At 43.6% G+C, this 21935-nt stretch overlaps 1 protein-coding gene across 2 annotated transcripts in view; it reads right to left on the reverse strand.

Annotated features, from left to right (window-relative positions):
• LOC121535435 (kin of IRRE-like protein 1) overlaps positions 1–13545 on the reverse strand; it is a 69482-nt gene extending 55937 nt beyond the window's left edge. For both annotated transcript variants that reach the window (XM_041842496.2, XM_041842495.2), the window contains exon 1: positions 13122–13545. In XM_041842496.2, the coding sequence (XP_041698430.2) occupies positions 13122–13170 (49 nt within the window). In that variant the 5' untranslated portion in view covers positions 13171–13545. The remainder of the gene's footprint in view (positions 1–13121) is intronic.
• Positions 13546–21935: the final 8390 nt, after the last annotated feature.

Genomic DNA, 21935 nt, shown 5'->3' on the forward strand with positions numbered 1-21935 from the left:
AAGCCAAACGCAACACAATATCTGCCAGTTAATTTCCAGCAATATTGCCCCTGTCTGTCTGTTTGGTGCATGCGTTTGTCTATCAGTCTGTATGTAGCCAGTTAGCGATGCTAATGATAACCGCTGTCTTGTGGGTAGAGAGAAAGACTTCTCAATGAAATGTAAACTGAAAAGTAGGCTTACCTGACAGAACTACAGTATATCAAAACTATTTGTATCAATTGGGTGGCCATTGTTTTTCTAACTTTGCCATGTTCTGCTGCCGTAGTAACATCGCTAGACCGAAACATTCCTCTCTTGTTAATGCGCAATTAAAGGGGAAATACACTCAAAAATCTAAATATGTTCGTTTTATTTCCAGACCTTAAAAATTGTCTTCTGATGTGATTTAAGCATTGACATGGACTCAGAACATCAATTTCCGTTGTTTCTCTATCAATAATTGTAATATTGACATTCAAAAATGGAGAAAAATAAACAAAACCAGGAAAAATAAAATGGAGAAAACAGAATTCGGGAAAATACCAAATATAATTTTATTTTATGCCAAATACTGTCTATGAACATTAGCTATATTACCAGGTATATTGACAGAAAACACATCTCTTGTACACCAAGGACTCGGGGAAGAGTTGCAGGGTAGAATGTGCCTATTTGAAAGCTATAAGAAAAAATTGCTCTTTAAAAGTAGCTATGCTCATGCTAGAAAAGGTTGGAGACCCCTGTACTATACACACACACACACACACACACACACTCCTGTTTCCTCTCTCCACCTCCCCTCCTCTATCTAGACTAGACTATGTTGCGTATATACAGTTTTCTATGTACCGGTATGTTTTTTTCTTCTTCTAAGTTTCCATAAGTCCTTTTCTCCCTCTCTTTGTGTGTTGCTATGGAAACAGTCTCTCCACCGCTGCAGCCCACTCCCCTACCCCCCCGCTGTCTTCCTCTCTCTCTTCCTCTCTCTCTCTCTCTCTCTCTTTTCAGCCTCTGGTTAGATGGTTGCTATAGAAACATACTTATTTTATTTTAAAAAGAGCAAAATAATATTATCTTTCTCTCGCTCCCCTTTCCCTCCCTCTATCTTTCTCTCTCTTTCTCTCTTTCTCTCTTTCTTTCTTTCTTTCTTTCTTTCTTTCTTTCTTTCTTTCTTTCTTTCTACCCAACATCTCTGCCTCTATCATCAGTATACATGCTCTTTTTATTGTTCCCCACGATGAAATCGGGAGGGGACTGTGGATCTGTCTCCGTCTGTCCGTTTGTTCGTACATTCGTTCCTACGTTAGTCACATGCAATATCTCTGACAGCATTGGCCCAATTTTGATGAAACTTGGGTGAATGATGTGTCTTGCCATAGAGATCTGGCATTTACAAAAGTACATTGATTGGCCAGATGGTGGCGCTATAACAAAATTGAAAATACAAACTTTGAAAAGTCACGCCCCTCACCCATTTGACCTAAAGTCATGAAATTCGGTACATAGGTCCCTCTCCTCACAAGGAACACATTTGCCTCAGGGACCCATAAGATCCGCCATGATGGATTTTCCGTCATTTTGAATTTTGTGAAAAACACTTACAATGCTACTCTTCTGGCACCGAATGACCGATCTGCACGAAACTTGATATGTGGCAGCTATGGACAAAGGTTTCTCAATGCAATATTTTCCAGACTAGGATCTAAAACAACATGGCCACTATTGACCAATAAACATTTACCTGGGCGTGGTCTGGCACATAAATGCATATAAATCAGTCAAGGATATTTGTATTGTAACACAATTTAGTACACATGTTGCAAACACTGTCAAGACTCAACATATGCAAGAACATTCATATTGACCACACAGTGGTGCTATAATGGGCACACGTTTATATATTTCTTGATCTGCTTTACTCAGAGTGCTATAATTTGGCACACATGCTCAGGGATATGAGTCTAGATTAACCCACGCAATATCACAGACACCACTGGCCCGATTTTGATGAAACTTGGGTGAATGATGCGTCTTGCAATAGAGACTGGGCATTTACAAAATGACACTGATTGGCCAAAGGTGGGAGCTTATAGTAGTTAACTGAAATGTGTTAGTCACGCGCAATATTTAAATCGGCACTGGGGGAAGGGTGGGGGGGGGTTGGGGGGGCTGCATGATTCGTGGGGGACGACATGTTTATTGTTGCCTTGTTTTTATTTTGGCTCTCACCCCTGCCTTGTTAAAAAACACAATTACTCATATTATGTAGAACATTCACAGACCCACACACACACACACACACACATAGACACACACACACACACTGCCTGAGGTGTAAAGCCACCCTAATCCCCTCCGCCAGAACAATGACACCCAAATCTCCTACAGTGACATCATCTCCGCCTCTCCCAAATCACAACTTAATTTACCAAGGCTGCGTCCCAATGGTACCCTATTCCCTTTATAGTGCACTACTTTTGACCAGGGCCCATAGGATCTATATAAGAGACGCACACCAAGAGAACAAAGTCACAATCCCCTGATAACCATAACACACCCCGCTACCCCACCCCGCTACCCCACACCGCTACCCCACTCCGCTACCCCACACCGCTACCCCACCCCGCTACCCCGCTACCCCACCCCGCTACCCCACCCTGCTACCCCCACCCCGCTACCCCACCCCGCTACCCCCACCCCGCTACCCCACCCCGCTACCCCACACCGCTACCCCACTCCGCTACCCCACACCGCTACCCCAACCCCGCTACCCCGCTACCCCACACCGCTACCCCACCCTGCTACCCCACCCCGCTACCCCACACCGCTACCCCACCCCGCTACCCGCTACCCCGCTACCCGCTACCCCGCTACCCCCGCTACCCCACCCCGCTACCCGCTACCCCCACCCCGCTACCCCCGCTACCCCACCCCGCTACCCCACACCGCTACCCCACCCCGCTACCCCGCTACCCCGCTACCCCACACCGCTACCCCATCCCGCTACCCCGCTACCCCACACCGCTACCCCACCCCGCTACCCCACCCCGCTACCCCGCTACCCCACACCGCTACCCCACCATTATTTGATCCCCTGCTGATTTTGTACGTTTGCCCACTGACAAAGAAATGATTAGTCTATAATTTTAATGGTAGGTTTATTTGAACAGTGAGAGACAGAATAACAACAAAAAAATCCAGAAAAACGCATGTAAAAAATGTTATAAATTGATTTGCATTTTACCCCACCCCGATACCCCACACCGCTACCCCACCCTGCTACCCCACACCGCTACCCCACCCCGCTACCCCACGCCGCTACCCCATGCCGCTACCCCACGCCGCTACCCCACACCGCTACCCCACCCCGCTACCCCACACCGCTACCCCTCACCGCAGCCCCACCCCGCTACCCCTCACCGCAGCCCCACCCCGCTACCCCCACACCGCTACCCCCACCCCGCTACCCCACACTGCTACCCCACACCGCTACCCCTCACCGCTACCCCACCCCGCTACCCCACCCCGCTACCCCACTCCGCTATCCCACACTGCTACCTCACCCCGCTACCCCACTCCGCTACCCCGTAGCGCTGAAGATCCGCGGTATAGCGCGATTTAATTTTAAAGGCAATGTTTCTGCGTTTTTTGGAGACTGCATTCACGATAAACACTGCATATATTACATACAGTGAGGGAAAAAAGTATTTGATCCCCTGCTGATTTTGTACGTTTGCCCACTGACAAAGAAATGATCAGTCTATAATTTTAATGGTAGGTTTATTTGAACAGTGAGAGACAGAATAACAACAAAAAAATCCAGAAAAACGCATGTCAAAAATGTTATAAATTGATTTGCATTTTAATGAGGGATATAAGTATTTGACCCCTCTGCAAAACATGACTTAGTACTTGGTGGCAAAACCCTTGTTGGCAATCACAGAGGTCAGACGTTTCTTGTAGTTGGCCACCAGGTTTGCACACATCTCAGGATGGATTTTGTCCCACTCCTCTTTGCAGATCTTCTCCAAGTCATTAAGGTTTCGAGGCTGACGTTTGGCAACTCGAACCTTCAGCTCCCTCCACAGATTTTCTATGGGATTAAGGTCTGGAGACTGGCTAGGCCACTCCAGGACCTTAATATGCTTCTTCTTCAGCCACTCCTTTGTTGCCTTGGCCGTGTGTTTTGGATCATTGTCATGCTGGAAACCCATCCACGACCCATTTTCAATGCCCTGGCTGAGGGAAGGAGGTTCTCACCCAAGATTTGATGGTACATGGCCCCGTCCGTCGTCCCTTTGATGCGGTGAAGTTGTCCTGTCCCCTTAGCAGAAAAACACCCCCAAAGCATAATGTTTCCACCTCCATGTTTTACGGTGGGGATGGTGTTTTTGGGGTCATAGGCAGCATTCCTCCTCCTCCAAACACGGCGAGTTGAGTTGATGCCAAAGACCTTGATTTTTCACCCAGTTCTTCTCTGAATCATTCAGATGTTCATTGGCAAACTTCAGACGGGCCTGTATATCTGCTTTCTTGAGCAGGGGGACCTTGCGGGCGCTGCGGGATTTCAGTCCTTCACGGCGTAGTGTGTTACCAATTGTTTTCTTGGTGACTATGGTCCCAGCTGCCTTGAGATCATTGACAAGATCCTCCCGTGTAGTTCTGGGCTGATTCCTCACCGTTCTCATGATCATTGCAACTCCGCGAGGTGAGATCTTGCATGGAGCCCCAGGCCGAGGGAGATTGACAGTTATTTTGTGTTTCTTCCATTTGCGAATAATCGCACCAACTGTTGTCACCTTCACACCAAGCTGCTTGCCGATGGTCTTGTAGCCCATTCCAGCCTTGTGTAGGTCTACAATCTTGTCCCTGACATCCTTGGAGAGCTCTTTAGTCTTGGCCATGGTGGAGAGTTTGGAATCTGATTGATTGATTGCTTCTGTGGACAGGTGTCTTTTATACAGGTGACAAACTGAGATTAGGAGTATTCCCTTTAAGAGTGTGCTCCTAATCTCAGCTCGTTACCTGTATAAAAGACACCTGGGAGCCAGAAATCTTTCTGATTGAGAGGGGGTCAAATACTTATTTCCCTCATTAAAATGCAAATCAATTTATAACATTTTTTACATGCGTTTTTCTGGATTTTTTTGTTGTTATTCTGTCTCTCACTGTTCAAATAAACCTACCATTAAAATTATAGACTGATCATTTCTTTGTCAGTGGGCAAACATACAAAATCAGCAGGGGATCAAATACTTTTTTCCCTCACTGTATGCAAAGGCTGGAATTAAGATGTAAATATGTTATTGATCTTTTATGTTATCGTTTATCAATATGGAGTCATACATTACTGAAGCTATTTTTAGAGGAATCTTTGAATGGATTTCAAGTGTCAAAAAACGCCAGGTGGGCGTCATTGAATTGAATTGTTTTTCTCACAGACAACAAAGAGATGGGGGAGAGAGAGAGAGAGAGAGAGAGAGAGAGAGAGAGAGAGAGAGAGAGAGATTTAGAAACTACCTCCACATCCTTCTCGTCACTTGTCATACTTGCTCTTTAGTCCTTTTTGTTGACATATACCCTCCAATGCTGTTTGGTTTTGATGTCTGATTCCCTTTGAAAGAATTCCCTTAACGGGAGAGAAGAGACTGGGCAGGTTGATTCTCCCTCTCTCTTAAAAAGAAGTGGCTGATCTCTCTAACCTCTATCAAACGCACACCACAAAAGAAAGGGTGTGTCCCCAATGGCACCCTATTCCCTATCTAGTGCACTACTTTTGACCAGAGTCCTGTCCCCAATGGCACCCTATTCCCTATCTAGTGCACTACTTTTGACCAAGGCCCACAGGGGTGACAATAGGGTGCCATTTGAGACAAAGCCAAACACTTTGGGAGTAGGGTCTGGGTCTAATACTCATTCATGCATCCATATCATCCACACCAAGAGGTGTAGTATTATATTTGATTAGATTACATAAGATTACTTGTTTGAATGGCTAGACATTTTTTTCTAAGCCATCACATGCTCTGTCTGGACTTGGACACCCACCAATATCTGCCCTGAAGCTTAAGTCGTTCTCTAGTCACCTAAATTACTAGTTATAGTGGGTTCCTTTTTTATTAGTCTCTCTCTCTCTCTCTTTCTCTCTCTCCAGCTTCAAACCTCTCTCCGTGTCAGGGCCATGTCTCCGTACACATGTCCCGCTCTGCCCCCGCTCTCTCTCTCCAGTTTCCAACCTCCCTCCGTGTCAGTGCCATGTCCCGCTCTGCCCCCGCTCTCTCGCTCCAGTTTCCAACCTCTCTCTGTGTCAGGGCCATGTCTCTCTCTCTCTCTCTTTCCAACCTCTCTCTGTGTCAGGGCCATGTCTCTCTCTGCCCCCGCCCAACCCTCTCTCTCTCTCTCTCTCTCTCTCTCTCTCTCTCTCTCTCTCTCTCTCTCTCTCTCTCTCTCTCTCTCTCTCTCTCTCTCTATCTCTCTCTCTCTCTATCTCTCTCTCTCTCTCTCTCTCTCTCTCTCTCTCTCTCTCTCTCTCTCTCTCTCTCTCGCTCCAGTTTCCAACCTCTCTCCGTATCAGGGCCATGTCTCTCTCTGCCCCCGCTCTCTCTCTCAATTCAATTCAATTCAATTTCAATTTCAATTCAATTCAATTTAAGGGCTTTATTGGCATGGGAAACGTGTGTTAACATTGCCAAAGCAAGGGAAGTAGATAGTAAACAAAAGTGAAATAAACAATAAATATTAACAGTAAACATTACACTCAGAAGTTTCAAAAGAATAAAGACATTTCAAATGTCATATTATGTATATATACAGTGTTGTAACAATGTGCAAATAGTTAAAGTACAAATGGGAAAATAAATAAACATAAATATGGGTTGTATTTACAATGGTGTTTGTTCTTCACTGGTTGCCCTTTTCTTGTGGCAACAGGTCACAAATCTTGCAGCTGTGATGGCACACTGTGGTTTTTCACCCAGTAGATAAGGGGAGTTTATCAAAATTGGGTTTGTTTTCGAATTCTTTGTGGATCGCTGTAATCTGAGGGAAATATGTGTCTCTAATATGGTCATACATTTGGCAGGAGGTTAGGAAGTGCAGCTCAGTTTCCACCTCATTTTGTGGGCAGTGTGCACATAGCCTGTCTTCTCTTGAGAGCCAGGTCTGCCTACGGCGGCCTTTCTCAATAGCAAGGCTATGCTCACTGAGTCTGTACATAGTCAAAGCTTTCCTTAAGTTTGGGTTAGTCACAGTGGTCAGGTATTCTGCCACTGTGTACTCTCTGTTTAGGGCCAAATAGCATTCTGCTCTGTTTTTTTGTTTGTTCTTTCCAATGTGTCAAGTAATTCTCTTTTTGTTTTCTCATGATTTGGTTGGGTCTAATTGTGTTGTTGTTGTTGTTGTTGTCCTGGGGCTGTGTGGGGTCTGTTTGTGTTTGTGAACATAGGCCCAGGACAAGCTTACTTAGGGACTCTTCTCCAAGTTCATCTCTCTGTAGGTGATGGCTTTGTTATGGAAGGTTTGGGAATCGCTTCCTTTTAAGTGGTTATAGAATTTAACGGCTCTTTTCTGGATTTTGATAATTAGCGGGTATTGGCCTAATTCTGCTCTGCATGCATTATTTGGTGTTTTACGTTGTACACGGAGGATGTTTTTTGCAGAATTCTGCATGCAGAGTCTCAATTTGGTGTTTGTCCCATTTTGTGAATTCTTGGTTGGTGAGCGGACCCCAGACCTCAGAACCATAAAGGGCAATGGGTTCTATAACTGATTCAAGTATTTTTAGCCAGATCCTAATTGGTATGTCAAATTTTATGTTCCTTTTGATGGCATAGAAGGCCCTTCTTGCCTTGTCTCTCAGATCGTTCACAGCTTTGTGGAAGTTACCTGTGGCGCTGATGTTTAGGCCGAGGTATGTATAGTTTTTTGTGTGCTCTAGGGCAACGGTGTCTAGATGGAATTTGTATTTGTGGTCCTGGCAACTGGACCTTTTTGGAACACCATTATTTTTGTCTTACTGAGATTTACTGTCAGGGCCCAGGTCTGACAGAATCTGTGCAGAAGATCTAGGTGCTGCTGTAGGCCCTCTTTGGTTGGTGACAGAAGCACCAGATCATCTCTCTCTCTCTCCAGTTTCCAACCTCACTCCGTGTCAGGGCCATGTCCCTCCCTGCCCCCCTCTCTCTCTCTCTCAATTCAATTCAATTTCAATTGAAGGGCTTTATTGGCATGGGAAACGTATGTTAACATTGCCAAAGCAAGTGAAGTAGATAGTAAACAAAAGTGAAATAAACAATAAATATTAACAGTAAACATTACACTCAGAAGTTCCAAAAGAATAAAGACATTTCAAATGTCATATTATGTATATATACAGTGTTGTAACAATGTGCAAATAGTTAAAGTACAAATGGGAAAATAAATACTCTGCCACCGCTCTCTCTTTCTCTCTCGCTCTCTCTCTCTCTCTCTCTCTCTCTCTCCAGTTTCCAACCTCTCTCCGTGTCAGGGACATGTCCCTCTCTGCCCCAGCTCTCTCTCTCTCTCTCTCTCTCTCTCTCTCTCTCTCTCTCTCTCTCTCTCTCTCTCTCTCTCTCTCTGCTCCCTCTCTTGCTCTACTTCTCTCTCAGTATCTCTCTCAGTATCTCTCTATATTTCTCTCTCAGTATCTCTCTCTCAGTATCTCTCTCTCAGTATCTCTCTCTCAGTATCTCTGTATCTCTCTCTCAGTATCTCTCTCTCAGTATCTCTCTATATTTCTCTCTCAGTATCTCTCTCTCAGTATCTCTCTCTCTCTACTTCTCTCTCTCTACTTCTCTCTCAGTATCTCTCTCTCAGTATCTCTCTCTACTTCTCTCTCTCAGTACCTCTCTCTCAGCATGGCAGAATGGGGAGATTGATGTGTGTCACTCATAATTCCCCGATAGACACTGTCAAATATGCAAACGTCCTCACTTTTCACTCCACACACTGGCTCTCAACAACATATCCCCACACATATGATCTACATTCCAAATGGTACCCTATCCCCTATACAGTCAAAAGTAGTAAACTATATAGGGAATAGGGTGCCATTTGGGACGTAGTCTGTGGACATTCTTAGACTGTTGTTCTGAAAAACGTTGTGTATCATATCAAGGTATCATAAATTCAACTGTTGTTAATTGAGTGCATTACTAACGACTGTTCCCGGTCATAAAATATAATAGTGTAGTTATGCAGGTGCTCATGACACAGAAGACTATAGGGCTCTGGTCAAATGTAGTGCACTATGTAGGGAATAGGGTGGAATTTGGCGGCCCTAGTGATTGAATTCACCATACTACTTCTGGTGATGCTGAACTACTTCACAATTTCAGTTGAAGTCGGAAGTTTACATACACCTTAGCCAAATACATTTAAACTCAGTTATTCACAATTCCTGACATTTAATCCTAGTAAAAATGTCCTGGCTTAGGTCAGTTACGATCACCACTTTATTTTAAGAATGTGAAATGTCAGAATAATAGTAGAGAGAATTATTTATTTCAGCTTTTATTTCTTTCATCACATTCCCAGTGGGTCAGAAGTTTACATACACTCCATTAGTATTTGGTAGCATTGCCTTTCAATTGTTTCACTTGGGTCAAATGTTTCGGGTAGCCTTCCACAAGCTTCCCACAATAAGTTGGGTGAATTTTGGCCCATTCCTCCTGACAGAGCTGGTGTAACTGAGTCAGGTTTGTAGGCCTCCTTGCTCGCACACGCTTTTGCAGTTCAGCCCACAAATGTTCTATAGGATTGAGGTCAGGGCTTTGTGATGGCCACTCCAATACCTTGACTTTGTTGTCCTTAAGCCATTTTGCCACAACTTTGGAAGTATGCTTGGGGTCATTGTCCATTTGGAAGATCCATTTGCGACCAAGCTTTAACTTCCTGACTGATGTCTTGAGATGTTGCTTCAATATATCCACATAATTTTCCTTCCTTATGATACCATCTATTTTGTGAAGTGCACCAGACCCTCCTGCAGCAAAGCACCCCCACAGCATGATGCTGCCACCCCCGTTCTTCACGGTTGGGATGGTGTTCTTCGGCTTGCAAGCATCCCCCTTTTTCCTCCAAACATAATAATGGTGATTATGGCCAAACAGTTATATTTTTGTTTCATCAGACCAGAGGACATTTCTCCAAAAAGTACGATCTTTGTCCCCATGTGCAGTTGCAAACCGTAGTCTGGCTTTTTACGGCGGTTTTGGAGCAGTGGTTTCTTCCTTGCTGAGCGGCCTTTCAGGTTATGTCGATATAGAACTCGTTTTACTGTGGATATAGATACTTTTGTACCTGTTTCCTCCAGCATCTTCACAAGGTCCTTTGCTGCTGTTCTGGGATTGATTTGCACTTTTCGCACCAAAGTACGTTAATCTCTAGGAGACAGAACGCGTCTCCTTCCTGAGCGGAATGACGGCTGCATGGTCCCATGGTGTTTATACTTGCGTACTATTGTTTGTATAGATGAACGTGGTACCTTCAGGCGTTTGGAAATTGCTCCCAAGGATGAACCAGACTTGTGGAGGTCTACAATTTTTTTTCTGAGGTCTTGGCTGATTTCTTTTGATTTTCCCATGATGTCAAGCAAAGAGGCACTGAGTTTGAAGGTAGGCCTTGAAATACATCCACAGGTACACCTCCAATTGACTCAAATGATGTCAATTAGCCTATCAGAAGCTTCTAAAGCCATGACATCATTTTCTGGAATTTCCCAAGCTGTTTAAAGGCACAGTCAACTTAGTGTATGTAAACCTCTGACCCACTGGAATTGTGATACAGTGAATTCTAAGTGAAATAATCTGTCTGTAAACAATTGTTGGAAAAAATTACTTGTGTCATGCACAAAGTAGATGTCCTAACCGACCTGCCAAAACTATAGTTTGTTAACAAGAAATGTGTGTAGTGGTTGAAAAACGAGTTTTAATGACTCCAACCTAAGTGTATGTAAACTTCCAACTTCAACTGTAGATACAAGCAAACAGGGCAGTGACCAAAGCTGCAGGACATGTCTAGTCCTTCTTCTCTCTTTCTCTGTCAAGAATCTGCCTCTTTTCCCTTCCTCCTGCTGTCACTTAGAGAGGGAGGAGCCTATTTTCTTCTCCTCTTGCTGTCACTTAGAGAGGGAGGGGCCTATGTTTCTCTCCTGCTGTCACCAAGAGAGGGAAGAGCCTCTTTACCCCTCCTCCTGCTGTCACTAAGAAGGAGGAGCCTATTTTCCTCTCCTCCTGCTGTCACTAAGAAGGAGGAGCCTATTTTCCTCTCCTCCTGCTGTCACTAAGAGAGGGAGGAGCCTATTTTCCCATCCTCCTGCTGTCACTAAGAGAGGGAGGAGTCTTTTTTCCCATCCTCCTGCTGTCACTAAGAGAAGGAGGAGCCTATTTTCCTCTCCTCCTGCTGTCACTAAGAGAGGGAGGAGTCTTTTTTCCCATCCTCCTGCTGTCACTAAGAGGGAGAGGAGCCTCTCTTCCTGTCCTCCTGCTGTCACTAAGAGAGGGAGGAGCCTCTCTTCCCTTCCTCCTGCTCTCATGGTAGCAGAGTGTGTAAACTGGTTTAAAAAGCCTACTCTATCTGATAAGGATGTTTGTCAAGAGTGTATGTGATGGGTATGGCTATTGATAATGGCATCATAACCGAATGAAGCTATATGAATGGCTGATGTAATAGATGTATTGTATTGCTGTTGTATCAGAACAGGACTGGCGCCAGGACTCTCAGGTGCAGAGGCAGGTATGCTGTGTGCTCGAGCACATAAGAGTGAGATCTCCTCAGCAACCGGTGATGAGCAGAGCGTGTAGCGGGTCCACGAGAAGAGAGAACCAACCGCAAAGGCACAAGAGAACAATTGTCCATAATCAAACAGGTCCCCCTCCTCCGGTAACGGAACCGAGCCTCACGCACCACAATTAATCAAACCCTTATTTGGAGCTGCTATCGCGTGCCTTGACGTTTCCTTTAACACGAATTGGTGTTGGACAAAGTGGACAGGGATGATTAATCAATCCCTGTGCCGCGGTAAAATCCTAATAGCTATCAGTAGCCCTATAAAAAAAATAATAATAATAATAATAATTGTACCTTATATATGAAGGTAAAATAGGCTATTAGACTACATTTCGCATACCTTCTTTAGGCAAGCGAGTGCACCTCCCCATGGTTCTCTGTCTGAGATCTGTGTTAAATAATCATGCGCACGGGCACACGATCAGCGCGAGACTACCTAAAATGACTAAAACCAAATCGAAACTGTGTAGAAATTATAATGGACCTACATTTAAACAGTTTATTGACTGTGTCCAGCTCGCTAATAATCACCAAAATGAAAGAGACAGTCAGGACCATCGACAATTCCAAAAACGATGGATAGAGGACTATTCTTTGCTAATTTTCAGTTCGGCTCTCCGGACCTCATTGAAGACCGAATGAGTGACACCCCTGCACTAGAGAGATAAATAGTTGTCGTGGTTGTTGATATTGATCTGGTTGGTGACTGTTATGTTCTAGTCGGGCTGGAGTTTCCCAGTTTTCCCGTGTTCTGTTCATTCAGCCATTCCCTCATCAATCTCTCTCTCTCTCTCTCTCTCTGGCACAACATGCGCAGTGAGTAATGATATTATGTGTGTAGGCCTATCACATTTCTCTCTTGATAAAGGGCTATAGCCTAGTGTTAGAAACTAGACGTTAGTTGTGTGAATGATTTCGATTAATGCAACGCTAAGGTCATATAAGACCAATAACCTACATGCTGCTGCTCTCTGTCTCGGTTCTCTCTCTCTCTCTCTCTCTCTCTCTCTCTATTAGCGCCTGGTAGAGGCTGCACGAACAATCGTTTAAGTGTGGAAATATGAACCGAATGTCACTAGGCTATATGGTCTGCATTTTAATTCTCAGTTTCTCACACCGTGTTTTCAGGGAGACCACGAATAATGCCTCCCTTCCCATCATAACCTGCAGCTCAATACACCTATTCCAACATTCATATTGCACAAACTCGTGAAAAACTTAAAAATATAGTCTAAAACGTGGAATGTGATATACACACAAACATACGGAAAGACTGATGAGGTATTGATACACAAAAACTTTTACTATTTTGCTTCCACAGTTTTCCTCACCTTTGTTAAAACTGATAGCCAAAGTTATTATCCACAACAACATCAGCATGATTCAACCGAGTGCATTCGAATTCCTCCCCTCGGCAAGGTCCGTTAGACTTCTGCTCTGTGGAGACACCATCAATTCCCCTAGAAATAGCCTAGTTTGCGCGTCAATAACGGGAATAATTAGCAATCCTTTGGTTGATTGTCAATTGCAGCGGTTTGTTTCGTTTCGGGTCGGTGTCCCTCCTTGGCTTTTCCTTGTTTTGTGCTTCAAATGTATCCCCACTTTTTTTCTTATTTTCTTCCCTTCGTTCTCAGTCTCTTTTCTCTGGCTGCGTGCACAGCGCCGCTCGGTACTCTCATTATAGAGCGAATTCCTCTCTTCTACCTCTCTCTGTCTACAGAATCACCACAGAACGTACCAATAGCCTAGGCTACTCCAAATCACAGCAAACGGATAAGTGCGCTCTGTGATTGCAGGAGGCGACATGGGGAACTGCACACTGTGCACACCATCAGTTATTCTCTTACACATGAAAGTCCTTTGTTGCCCCATGCCCCTCTACCAGTTAATCATTGTCTGTTTGCCATCAGGTGATACGTGCCTCATAGGCCTATGTGCTTTTCACTATGTAATGGAGGGCTGGGTAGTAAAATATAACATGTAGACCTAACAAGGATGAGATAATAACATTACAAAGAAGGAACTCTAATCAGTACAAATTACATTCTTAAAAACAGCTTACATTTTGGATTACTTCTTCTAATATCAAGAGGTGGGTTGCAAGTGTAATGGCAGATTTTAAAACAAATCTGTGTTGAGCCACACTGCTAGGAAGTCACCTTTCAATGGTGATGGAAGCTTGTCGTCTGTTCGAACCTATTTTGAAATCTCAAAAACTGCTTTTTTGCTTTTCACATAAACTTTTTTTAACCAAAAATGCCAGACCCCCACATACTGAGAACTGAATTCTCCCACATTTCATCAGAAACGTTGTGTCACAAGGACATGTTTGATTATCCTGTTCAGTTCCCAAGCACTGGGATGACACGTGTGACAAATCAGCTGCTTACTTAGCTAAACCTCAAGTTTCAGTGGAAAGTACACTAAATTCTACATGTCTGTCTTTGCAAACAGCTCTACGTGTTTTTGCAAAATTTGAATAGTTTTCATTCAGTGTAGCCTATTTTCACAATTGATCATCCAACCCATCAAATAATTAGAATTCCCTTGAATCTGTTACATCTGTCCATTGAAGTGGGTCAGTCATTCATATAACCATTTCCTATTTTACTGGCCACAATCTGCTTGGTGGCTGGGTGTAGGAGGCCTATAATATCATAATCAAAGGATGAGGGTTGGGAAAGCTTTCACTGGAGGTTGACAGTAGCAATGACCTTTTAGCAGGGAGGACCTTTCATCAAGAAGATGCCGCAGGCAGCTGAGCCAGCACTTGTCCAAAGATGCTGGGAAGTTGGGTTGGCAGAGATAGAGAATGAACTGTCTCAACAACTCTATGAATGCTGTATGTATTTTAGGTATAAATTCGCTCACATGTCATATTTATCCTGATCATAAAGAACTTTGAATAAATAAGATACTTCATGATCGCTACAGAAAAAGAGCACAAATCTGGTTTTGGGACTTGCCTACATAATGCCACATACTTCCAGAGTAGTAGGCTACCTCAGAGTAGTTGAAACAAGATGCTTCCCAAAACACAGACTCAAAGACAGACGAAGGGAGGGAGAGAGAGAGAGAGAGAGACAAACAAAGGGAGAGAGAGAGACACACAAAGGGAGAGAGAGAGAGAGAGAGAGGGAGGGAGAGAGACGGAGGGAGAGATAGAGAGATGAAGGGAGAGAGAGAGACATTTGTACTTTAACTATTTGCACATTGTTACAACACTGTATATAGACATAATATGACATTTGAAATGTCTTTATTCTTTTGGAACTTCTGAGTGTAATGTTTACTGTTAATATTTATTGTTTATTTCACTTTTGTTTACTATCTACTTCACTTGCTTTGGAAATGTTAACATACGTTTCCCATGCCAATAAAGCCCTTACATTGAATTGAGAGAGAGAGAGAGAGAGATGGAGGAAGAGATAAAGGAAGATAGAGAGGGGTAGAGACAGAAAGACAGGTGAAGGGAAAGAGAGAGAGGAAGATAGAGAGGGGTAGAGACAGAAAGACAGGTGAAGGGAAAGAGAGAGAGGAAGATAGAGAGGGGTAGAGACAGAAAGACAGGTGAAGGGAAAGAGAGAGAGGAAGATAGAGAGGGGTAGAGACAGAAAGACAGGTGAAGGGAAAGAGAGAGAGGAAGATAGAGAGGGGTAGAGACAGAAAGACAGGTGAAGGGAAAGAGAGAGAGGAAGATAGAGAGGGGTAGAGACAGAAAGACAGGTGAAGGGAAAGAGAGAGAGGAAGATAGAGAGGGGTAGAGACAGAAAGACAGGTGAAGGGAAAGAGAGAGAGGAAGATGGAGAGGGGTAGAGACAGAAAGACAGGTGAAGGGAAAGAGAGAGAGGAAGATAGAGAGGGGTAGAGACAGAAAGACAGGTGAAGGGAAAGAGAGAGAGGAAGATAGAGAGGGGTAGAGACAGAAAGACAGGTGAAGGGAAAGAGAGAGAGGAAGATGGAGAGGGGTAGAGACAGAAAGACAGGTGAAGGGAAAGAGAGAGAGGAAGATAGAGAGGGGTAGAGACAGAAAGACAGGTGAAGGGAAAGAGAGAGAGGAAGATAGAGAGGGGTAGAGACAGAAAGACAGGTGAAGGGAAAGAGAGAGAGGAAGATAGAGAGGGGTAGAGACAGAAAGACAGGTGAAGGGAAAGAGAGAGAGGAAGATAGAGAGGGGTAAAGACAGAAAGACAGGTGAAGGGAAAGAGAGAGAGGGAAGATGGAGAGGGGTAGAGACAGAAAGACAGGTGAAGGGAAAGAGAGAGAGGAAGATAGAGAGGGGTAGAGACAGAAAGACAGGTGAAGGGAAAGAGAGAGAGGAAGATAGAGAGGGGTAGAGACAGAAAGACAGGTGAAGGGAAAGAGAGAGAGGAAGATGGAGAGGGATAAACACATATAGATACAGAAGAAAGGAGAGAAAGATAGAGGAAGATGGAGAGCGGTAGAGGGAGAGAGAGAGAGGTGGTTTCAGTGAGCACCAATGAGCGTCACTCGGTGGGTGCTTTAACAAACAATACCGCCCTCTGTTGTTTTTTTTTCCTACCTTACATACATGCAATATACTGACTGTACATGCAATACATTGGCATGTGTAGCGGGTAAACCTATTCATACAATACATTGGGATGAGTAAGAGGCAAACCCATCCATACAAGACATTGGCATGTGTAGGTACAGTAGGTCCATTCATGCAATACCTACCTATATGTACATTAATCAAATGGCCACCCGGACTATTTACATTGACACTGCTGCTACTCACTGTTTATTATCTATGCATAGTCACTTTACCCCTACCTACATGTACAAATTACCTTGACTAACCTGTACCCCCGCACATTGACTCTGTACCGGTACCCCCTGTATATAGCCTCGTTATTGTTGTTTTATTGTGTTACTTTTTGCTAATTGTTTTACTTTAGTTTATTTAGTAAATATTTTCTTAAATCTATTTATTGCACTGCATTGTTGGTTAAGGGCTTGTAAGTACGCATTTCACGGTAAGGTCTACACCTGTTGTAGTCGGCGCATGTGACAAATACAATTTCATTTGATTTGATTTGATACAATGCCTTCGGAAAGTATTCAGACTCCTTGACTTTTTCCACATTTTGTTACGTTACAGCCTTATTCTGAAATTGATTTTTGTTTTTTTTATCGTCATCAATCTACACACAATACCCCATAATGACAAAGCGAAAACAGGTTTTTAGAAATGTTAGAATAAGGCTGTAATGTAACAAAATGTGGAAAAAGTCAAGGGGTCTGAATACTTTCCGAAGGCACTGCATCTACCTCAATTACCTTGTACCCCTGCACATCGACTGGGTACTGGTACCCCGTGTATATAGCCACGTTATCGTTATTCATTGTGTATTTATTCCTCGTGTTAATATTTGTCTGTTATTTCCTTTCTTTCTCTCTGCGTTGTTGGGAAGGACCCGTCAGTAAGCATTTCAATGTTAAAGCCAATTTATGCTTGATCTGAAAATGTGGTCGGAGTCTTCCTATGGAGGGTGTGACGAAATGACGGAACCTCTGGAGGCATGCAGAGGCCAAATCAAGCATCGCTGTGTGCCTCTCAAATTGTGTAACAATGTGGAGGGCTCAGTATAGCTCTGCATTGACATGATTGGTTGACGGTAGGTGGGTGCGGCAGGTCCTGTATAAACACAAACTCACCTCTTTGACAACTTCCTTCACAACAGGTCTGCTCTGCGAAGCGCAAAAGTAGGCCAATGTTTGCTCTGACTTCTGCAGAGGCTGCATCGCAGTAAATCAGATTGACCATGCAGAGCCTTTTAGTCTACAACTGTTGTTTACGAAGCATGTGACAAATAACATTTTAGTAGATTTTATACATATTTGGAAGTCAGACTATATCACATAAATGTTGTTCAGTTGAATATCCATACTGAAACCAAGGAGACAGAATGTACATCAGGGTTCTTCAATTCCGGTCCTGGAGGGCCGAAACACTTCTGTTTTTTATTTCTACCTGGTAGTTAATTGCACTCACCTGGTGTCCCAGGTCTGAATTAGCCCCTGATTAGAAGGAGAGGATGAAAAACAGAGGTGTTTCGGCCCTCCAGGACCGGAATTGAAGAACCCTGATGTACATGCATAATCAATTGTGATGATGATATGAGCTTCCAAATAACATTTGAAAGCAAAATGATTGTGACAGACTTAGAGCCAGTGGTTACTATAACAACAAGTGTGAGAGGAGGAATAGTAGATCATAATAATAACAACAAAATGAAGTTAACCCAAATGCATGTTTATTTGAAGTAAACAACTGAATTGGTATAGTAACAAAAAAGCTAATACTGTATGAACAGATCAGAACAGCCAACAGAGAAGGAACTCAGGCATTATGACATCATCACCATAGTGCAGTCCAGCCTTTATGACATCATTAGCCATAGTACAAATTAGGTAACATCCATGACAGCACTATTCCCATGTGATATGGATATTTATTCAAAAGGAAGACTTATCATCCGAAAAGAGCACTAACAAAGTAGACTCTTCATTAAAACAATAACATCTGTGGAAAATAACACAGATAGTGACTACGTCCTAAATGGCACCCTATTCACTATATAGTGCACTAGGAAGGCCTATGGGTCCAGGTCAAAAGTAGTGCACTATATAGTAATTGGGTGCCATTTGGGACGCATCTAGTGTCTCGGAGTCTGTTTGGGTCTATCATTATACACACCTTACACTCAAACACACACACACACACACCAACACACTGTAGTCACAGACCACATGTACCCCATGCATATGTGTGAGTGTGTATCAGTGTACTAGCAAGAATAACCGGTAAAGGCAACACTATATAGCCTACATGAAATTATATTTAAAAAGTTGGACTGTCAAAACAATAAGATACGCCAAAACTATCCTTAACCTTCCGGGGTTGAACATCTATTCAGAAAAAAAGAAAACCAAATATTATCAATTTAATTGAAAGTAATACATTTAAAAGTATGCACACCTTTCTTTAAAAAAAATAAACATACTTTAAAAATATATTCCTTAACATACTACAAAAGAAGAAGAGAGAGCAGTGAAGAGAGTTCCCCCCACCACTGGTACAGGAGAGAGAGTTCCCCCCACCACTGGTACAGGAGAGAGAGTTCCCCCCACCACTGGTACAGGAGAGAGAGTTCCCCTCACCACTGGTACAGGAGAGAGAGTTCCCCTCACCACTGGTACAGGAGAGAGAGTTCCCCCCACCACTGGTACAGGAGAGAGAGTCCCCCACCACTGGTACAGGAGAGAGAGTTCCCCCACCACTGGTACAGGAGAGAGTTCCCCTCACCACTGGTACAGGAGAGAGAGAGTTCCCCCCACCACTGGTACAGGAGAGAGAGTTCCCCTCACCACTGGTACAGGAGAGAGAGTTCCCCCCACCACTGGTACAGGAGAGAGAGTTCCCCTCACCACTGGTACAGGAGAGAGCAGAGATGTGGAGAGGTGAGGCCTTGTCCGAATACCCATACATATGCCCTATATAGTAGACCGTTTAAGTATGCGGAGGGGAAAGAAGTTTAATAGTATGCGAGAGGGAGGAAGATAGAGAGGGGTAGTAAAACGAATATACTTTAAATGCCCGGATGTCATACTCATTTCGGTTTTGACAACAGCTGATCAGTTAGATATGGGGAGGAGCTGCCGACATCAACGAAGAGCGGGAAACAACGTAATCGCTCATCAGTATGCGAAAATATAATGTTTTATAGTAGCCTATGTGTATTTTCGAAAATCGAGTGTGGTTTAAATACTAGGATGTTCTACTAATTTAATCTCTTCATCTAGTAGAATTCGATGCACACTTTCCCACAATCCATTGGAAGAGGAGGGCTGCCAGTGATAGGCCCTAGATGTCTTCAAGTAGCCAAACAACAAAACTAGGCTACTTAAATGGGAAGATGCCGAATAGCGAGTCAGCACCGGGGACTCGGGATGTGGCTGCGTTATTGATGTTATGTTAATCAGGCCTTTTCATTTTAAGATATGGGTTGTTTTAGTTTTGTAGGCTACCTATTTAATTATTTAATTTATGGATCAAGCCTTAGCAGTCATTCTGATCTCATTCCCAATGATCAGTGCTTTAGTTTATTGTGTTGCTGTCCAGCGGTTCTGAATTTGCGATGCACCCGACTGTCCACATGTTTCTGTGCAATATCCTTTTCGATATATAGGACAGATGGGCTATAGTATAGGTCGAATGTGATAGTCTGCCTATAACCAGCCTGACTCCATTCCTATTCTATTCAGAGTTTAGAGAAATTTATCGAATTGGAAATGAGCTATTATCAGGCTGGTTATTGCCATACATGTCTGTTGAATTTGGAAAAATCCACCTACACTCGGCCAGTGTGGCTGACTATCTGTAAATACTTTTTTTTAAACAAGAAAATGGTGTTGTCTGGTTTTCTTAATGTAAGGAATTTGAAATGATTTATACTTTTACTTTTGATACTTAAGTATATTTTAGCAATTACATTTACTTTTGGTAGTTAAGTATATTTATATACTTTTAGACTTTTACTCAAGTAGTATTTTACTGATTGACGTTCACATTTTCTATTAAGGTATCTTTACTTTTACTCAAGTATGACGATTGGGTACTTTTTCCACCATTGGTATGCGACGATGAGTACATAGTATGCAGTTTAAATATGTACACTAGTATGGGTGTTCGGACACGTCCAGTGTCGTCCAAAGCAAGTAAAACAGAGCTGCTCATCACTGACATCCGGTGGCAGAAAGCTGTAACTGCACACAGATGCAATGAGTTCTAGAGCGTTGTGTTCTAAAATAGAATAGATTTCTGCAGACTAGAGAGTAGGCCAAGCCCATAGAACTAGAATTATTCTAATTGGGCAAGTCATCAAACACCTCCATCAGTCGGTTGGATGTCTCATATAGGGCTAGTCAACAACGGTTCTCATGGTTGGTCAAAGCTATAGTATAATCCACCTTCTTTATCTCATGCAGCCTTTTCATGCGATCACACAACTTGTAGAGCTCAGACAGGATGATAGATAGATAGAAGCAAATAGAGGACTAGTTGGAAACTTACAGTAAGTACTACATCCTCCCCAGTGAGGAAGAGTGCCTGAAAATATGTATTTTCAACCACTTTTGCTCACTGGGTCAGGATCTGTGGAGCAGACAGACATTCCTGGTTCCAACTCATCAGTTGAAAGGTCAAAGGTTAAGTCAAGATTGGGATTACCTAGGAAATGCAATGCATCTAATGGAAACTCCTCCCTGAAAAAAGAGAGCACGCCATATGAATGCATTGTGACTGACTGACAGCAACATGCCCCATTTTGTGACAGACCACAGGGGGTTGGTGGCATCTTAATTGGGGAGGACAGGCTCGTGGAAATGGCTGGAGCGGAATCAGTGGAACGGTATCACATACACCAAACATGTGTTTGATGCCATTCCATTAACTCCGTTCCAGACATTATCATGAGCCATCCTCCCCTCAGCAGCCTCCACTGTGACAGACACACCCATATGTCCGGTCTGCAGATCTCGATCTCTCTCTCTCGCTCTCTCTCTCTCTCTCTACCACAGAAGAAGTCATGGTATGTATAGATAGGAGGTGGGCTCTCTACTTATCTCTATGGTTATTCCCATTCACAACAGCCAGGTGGCAAAATGGCAATGGAGGATGAGATAGAAGCAATCCCTGATCATTCCATGCATATCCCTGATACGACAATGGTACGGCAGCATCAACGGACCCTCAGTCTCCAGTCCAGACGCTGGGCTAGTGTGCTGGCCGGCCACGTCAGACGTTAGCTCACCGCGTGAGCAAATCTAGTAAATGCTCTAGCTAGCTATAACGTTATCTAAATGTGTTGTCTTGCTGAGTGCGAGGGAGATAACGCTATCTAAATGTGTTGTCTTGCTGAGTGCGAGGGAGATAACGTTATCTAAATGTGTTGTCTTGCTGAGTGCGAGGGAGATAACGTTATCTAAATGTGTTGTCTTGCTGAGTGCGAGGGAGATAACGTTATCTAAATGTGTTGTCTTGCTGAGTGCGAGGGAGATAACGTTATCTAAATGTGTTGTCTTGCTGAGTGTGAGGGAGACGGGTAAGGAGGCTGAAG

The sequence above is a fragment of the Coregonus clupeaformis genome, chromosome 21 (assembly GCF_020615455.1).
Source record: "Coregonus clupeaformis isolate EN_2021a chromosome 21, ASM2061545v1, whole genome shotgun sequence".
Classification (NCBI taxonomy): domain Eukaryota; kingdom Metazoa; phylum Chordata; class Actinopteri; order Salmoniformes; family Salmonidae; genus Coregonus; species Coregonus clupeaformis.